The 6,000-nt window shown below is 37.5% G+C and overlaps 1 protein-coding gene across 1 annotated transcript in view; it reads right to left on the bottom strand.

The window, feature by feature from the left end:
- Positions 1 to 2,543: 2,543 nt before the first annotated feature.
- The window catches only part of LOC126249979 (beta-glucuronidase-like), a 126,740-nt gene continuing 123,283 nt past the window's right edge, over positions 2,544 to 6,000 (bottom strand). The window contains exons 12-13 of the mRNA XM_049951521.1: positions 4,867 to 5,005; positions 2,544 to 3,052 (exon numbers count right to left, since the gene is read on the bottom strand). Coding sequence (XP_049807478.1) covers positions 2,889 to 3,052; positions 4,867 to 5,005 — 303 coding nt within the window. The 3' untranslated portion in view covers positions 2,544 to 2,888. The remainder of the gene's footprint in view (positions 3,053 to 4,866; positions 5,006 to 6,000) is intronic.

Below are 6,000 nucleotides of genomic sequence, written 5' to 3'. Positions count from 1 at the left end.
AAGGCGTATACGTAAAATACTGAGTACATGTGACACCTGTCAAAAATCTAAGACGACCACAGTACAGCACAAAGGATATATGCATCCAATTGTACCGACAGCGATTAAGGACATAGTTGCAGTGGATCTATTTGGGCCACTTCCTGCCTCACGAGGGAATTATACACAAATCTTAGTAGCGGAAGAACTGGTTTCCAAGTACATAAAATTTTACCCGTTGAAGAAAGCTACTAGTAGAGCCATCATTAACCAATTTGAAAAAGACTATTTTCAAAAGGTGTGTATTCCTAAGCGAATATTGAGTGATAATGGGTCACAATTCAGGTCAAAGGAATGGACAGAGATGCTAAGGGAGCACGGAATAGAACAAATTGCCATTTCTAGATGTAGGCCCGCTTCTAACCCAGCGGAACGAACGATGAAAGAATTGAACCGTTTATGCCGAACCTACTGTCATAGGAAGCATGGTTCATGGAAGGAATATCTGGAAGAATTTGAGCGGGTTAAAAATCATCTCCCACATGATTCCACAGGGTTTGCACCATGTGAAGTATTGCTCAATCAGGAACCCGATAGTATTTTTCGTGAGTTGGTAGTCTACCCACCAGGGAGTTCATTGACCTGGGAGAGGAAATTGGAGCTGGTGGAATTAAGTATGAGGGAGAAGGCCAGGAAAAGACAGGAAAGACACGACAAACTAGTGAAACCAATAACTTACCGAGTGGGAGACCTGGTGTTAGTAAAGGTTCATGCTAAATCAAAGAAAATAAACTCTGAGATACATAAGTTTAACCACGTTTATAAAGGACCATACAGGATTATAAAAATTAGTCATCCTAACACTGTGGAATTGGAATATGCACGGACAAAGAGAGTGCATGGCAAAGAGCATGTGGAAAACATAAAAAGGTACTACTCGCACGAGAGTAGAAATAACCCAGGTGAGGAAAAGGAACTCAACTAGGGCAAATGAATGAACTGAGAGTGTCTAAACTCCTTGGAGTAATGGCGTAGGATATATTTAGGACAATTAGCTATAGAATGGACAATTGAAAGAGGGAAGTGTTTATTTACATTTGGGCTTTGTGACATATTACAATTAGAGTTGCATATTTCATGTCAAAGACTATCTCAGAATGAATATAAAACTTGTAATAACTATGTTGTAATAATAATCCATATGTTCTGTATTTAGGTAATGAATTTTTGAGTGTATATGCTGTGTATGTTTTCATTTTTGATATTGGACTATAGACGACTTGCTGGTTGAACTGAAAGGTTGTAATTTTGGACAATGCCATTTATGTGATGTAATAACCTTTTTGTAGAAATTGTTGTGGAGGCAGCCCACTACCGGAGTCCAGGATTATTTTGAAAAATTGTAAATTCATTAATGATTTGTATTGCATGTTTTGTTCAGTGTAACTATGTTTTTGTTTTTAAATCCCTTACCGATTCTTTTTCACCTGCGGTTCAAAAGAAGTTTTTGAGGGCGGGGATGTAAGGGGTCCGCAGGCCCTTACTATTAAAACTTGCGCTCACACAGGTCGACAGGGCAAATATCGAATAGTGTGTGCAGGACGCGCGAGATAGAGGGGATTCCCCGGAGTGCCGAGTGCGGCTTGGGTAGATTCCCGCGAGGCGGGAATAACTGGGCGGAGAGCAGTGCGGAGTTAGTTGGGTGGAGTGCCGAGTCAAGGTGTGGTAGGTTCCCGCGAGGCGGGTATAGCTGTGCAAAAGCCAGCAGAAATTATTACCATTTACCGGCAAAGGGAGTGGCCAATGCCGTGGTTTAACCCCTTTGTATCAATATTATGCGGGAAAGTGAGAAAGTTTTATTATATAGTGATTTCAGTGAGATTGAGTGCCGCTGTTATACTTCCGCGTCTACCGCGCCGGCATTAATTGGATTACAGTGATTGGATATTGCGTGTGACGATTAACGATAATTATAGAGACCTGTGATGAGATTAGCCGTCATTAACTATGTATTGACGAAGGCAGTGGCTGTCTCCTTATTTTTGTGCTTTGCTAAGAATATAGGTTTTGTTTATGAAACTGTGTTTGCTGTCCTCATTACCACCAAACCATACTTATTACCATATTTGTGAGGACAGTACGGAATGTAACACCTCCTGAGCAGTCCAATCCGATTGCTAGCCCATTAGGTACACAGTCACATTAATTAATTATCTAATTTTGGGCTGCTACTTAGGTCCGTGAACGAGCGGATAACTAAAACCAGAATCGGGAGTGTTACAAACTTATTCTAGAATTTTGTGAGCATCGTAAATTAAATGCTCACGATCGATGCTTAAAGAATGCAGTACTTCAATCTCATACTGGATACATAATTCTCAGCACACAACGAGGGTTCTGTACTGCAGGAAAGAGGTCGTATGACAAGATAATGCAGCTTGGACTGACTCACATTTTCACAGTAAAAGCTTCATTTTATATTCCAGTTTTATTACAAAATAAAAAAAATTACATTCAGTACAAACTAAGATTAAATCACTGTTAATAAGAATAACAGTGCATGGTATTTTTGACTGCATAGTGTCTTCTAGTGTGGAATTAACAAAATTTAATACAGTTACATGTATGTTACACAACATATAAAATATTACTTAAATCAACATTTTTATCAGGACCTACAATATATTTTCAGAAGTGTTGGTAGAAATATGGCAGTTGGAATTCTTCACTTGTTCTAGAACTTCTGTGCTCAAGTACGTATATTGATCTGCTGCTAGTAGTAGATAAAATAATTCCATGTATCTGTTCTTTTTTTGTATAAAACTTCTATTTAAAAGAAAATCTTGGGTTCTTAATAAATAGGTGTAGTATAGACCCAATGGATACAGTACAGCACATTTTCCCCAAATTCAGCAAGTACTGCAAACATAGGGGTTAAGATCTTCAGGAAGTGTTACATTATAATCTTCTTTGGCAAGGGACCAATACCGCTGTCTCACCATATGTGCTGTCATTTTGGGCTGCCGTGCTCTTGTAAAGATTCCCTTCTTATTTCCTGCAGCACGTTTGGAATCTGCAATTAATCAGTGAATATTAAATTAATTGTTGAGCAAATCATACAGTTCGTTATGCTCTTGGCCTATTTTCTGTCTCCAATCAGTGCCCGAGTGTGACAGTGGACGGATTAAGCTACTAGACTGTTGTGAAGCACTATCCTCTGGTGCACCAATTTCTCTTTTGCAAGAATGTGACTGATTATTTTGAGTAGGAAGTGGTTTAATGTGTCAAGAAAGTTTTTAAAAATTGTTGGATAATCCCCAGGTACACAAAGTTGATGTACTCACTGTAGGACATACATCCATACAAAGTTTTTCACCAAAAATGTATCTTCTGTCATACTGTTTTGAAAATTTTTATCTGTTATTGAACAAGTATGGGAGACTTATTTATTAGATTAAATGTATGTAAATGTATGAAACGCTAGAATCAGCATTGTAAATAATGTGTCAAATTGTTATGCAAATCATTCCGGATATGTGTAAAAATTTGATTTAGTGTATACAGTACTGATTCTAGTAGTTCTAACTTGAATTTGCTCTTTCAGTATGACAAATCATGCACAACTTGACAAACAATAGTTGACTGTACAACACAATACAGTAAATATTCAGTTTTTTTTAATGTAGAAGCCAGTGTACATGCTTTAAATCAGTTTAGTTTGTCAACTTTGTATACGTCAGAATGGTTTACTGCACCATTGAAACTGGTATTTCCAGCAAATAATGTTGACACACAGTTGAGTGACTTGTACGGCATGATGGTTGAAAAACTTGACAGATATCATTAACACATCGTCAAGAACTTGGCTGAAGGGAGAGGATATTATTATTAGTATTATTATTAGAGTCAAGTAGCAAAAGTTTAATTTTAACCACCCCGTACATCTTGAAAGTATAGCAGATGCTCCAGTAATTTTATGATAATGAATATTTCATCTCAACAGGCTCTTATGTGGAAGATGAAAACTTCTTTTTAGAAAATATAAGAAAGGTTGTAAGCTAATGCCCCACTTAGTTCAGTTGTGGCGGAGCTTTCCTACATAAGGATGGGGATGAAATTGGGCATAACCTTGTTGAAGGAACCAAGCAGATATTCACCTCTGATGAGAAGTGGAATCAGATGATTGCAAGCAGATTAGATACAAATTTACAACAACGATACAGGTGCAGTATCATGATCACTGTGCCACTTAAAACACACACTGACCCCCCATTTCTTTGTGATCTATCAAACTGCAGTTACTAAAGCACTCGTGGAGCTCACAGCTATAGAACATATTCAGCAATACAGTTCAAGAGTTCCATATTCACCAAACATATTTCTCTCTAAAACATATTGCCTTTGTGTTCTTGTTTTGAGATTGTGTCACTTGTACACAGCCTGTTTGTGCAAGCATTACCACAATACTTGGTTGCTGGTTGTGTTAAGATATTTTGGGGTATGAAATGAAACCTATGCATCCAAAGTTGAAGGCAGGTTACGTACCAGTTATTAAACAATCAATGAGTAAGCTTTGCAGAGCAAGACATTATAACTGAAGATGAAAAGCAGGAGGAGGAGGCAGAGAAGGAGGAAAATGATTATACATAGAGAGAAACAAAGGAATATTGATGAACAAATGATGGTATATAGGTAACACATGAATTGAAAATTTCTGGTGCACGTGCTTTCTCTTCTTAAGAGTTAAGTGAGCTGCATTTAACACATTACTACAACACTGCCACACATATAGTGATGGATGTTAGACCACCAGGCCACAGACGCTGGTGTCAGGTATGGTGGCAGCCTCTTGGCAATAAAATCATTATGCTGCTGTTGATTACTTACTCTGAGCAGTTTGGAAATCTGCAAAATTCCATATCATTTCCCCAACAAAGTAATCTCTTTCTCGAAGTTTGTCAAAAGCTTTGAAGAATGTGGAAAATAAAGCTCCTTGGTACTCTTCTGACCACATGAATTCAGGTTGCTGCATTAAAGAAAAGATTTAGTTATGATTTGCAGTATTGTTACTATATATTTCTAATCATCAATAGATAAAAAACTTCTCTTTTAAAATAATAAAAATAATATAAAATAACAGTTTTCATGTAAAAATGTTGGCCAGATGCAAGTAGGACCCACACTCTGGGCATTCCATACAAAATTATGTATATAGACAGTTCAGGTCAGCGGTGGATACAGAAAAACCTCAAGGAGGTGGAGCTAAAGATATCTTGGGCTACCTTTACTTTTACCGTAGTAAAAAATAAGTTTAAGAAATTTTTATTTAAACTGATTGTACACATATACAAGACAATGCCATCTTATGATATAAAAAAGTTACAATTGTGGTTCTCTTCCTTAAATGATGGATTCTATGCACCTGTTCTTGCTGGCAAAGTGGTTAATTACATCGTCAGTAGGACAATCAATGCCAGGATGAGTGTTCAATAGAACTAAGCCATTAAGTCAGTCTCTATGTGACAGACAGAAGCTTACAAAATATGATGACGTGGATGCATGTGCTACATAGGAAAGTATGACTACTCGATTCAGTCGAGTGGACTGACAAAAGAAACGAACGAATAGTGTGCGAGCTGACTGGTGGGGGCCGACGCTGGTGGCAATGTGGGTGGCCCCCATATGTCTCTGACACTGGTTCAGATATCCTGAGACTCGAGAATCGCAATGATTTTTTCTTGTTACTGACACTGATACTACGAAGATGTTGGTTCCAGTAATTCCAAGACCTTTGAGAAGGTTTTAATTTTAAGTTTGGAGTTGGATAAAAAAATGACAAAGGAAATATTTTTGTGTCATATAAATACAAATTAACAGTTTTCTGATTTTTCCTGTACTTTTACTGTGAAAGCTTGCTGCTTGCCAAATTTCATGTTTCTAGGTCAGTGGGAAGTACCCTGTAGATTTTGATGAGTGACTTTGTGAGTATCAAAATATGCAACATAAATAATCAAATACAGT

This window comes from Schistocerca nitens, chromosome 1, assembly GCF_023898315.1.
Source record: "Schistocerca nitens isolate TAMUIC-IGC-003100 chromosome 1, iqSchNite1.1, whole genome shotgun sequence".
In the NCBI taxonomy this organism is placed as follows: domain Eukaryota; kingdom Metazoa; phylum Arthropoda; class Insecta; order Orthoptera; family Acrididae; genus Schistocerca; species Schistocerca nitens.
Note: the sequence above shows the minus strand (reverse complement) of the source record. Positions and strands in the feature narration are given on the sequence as shown.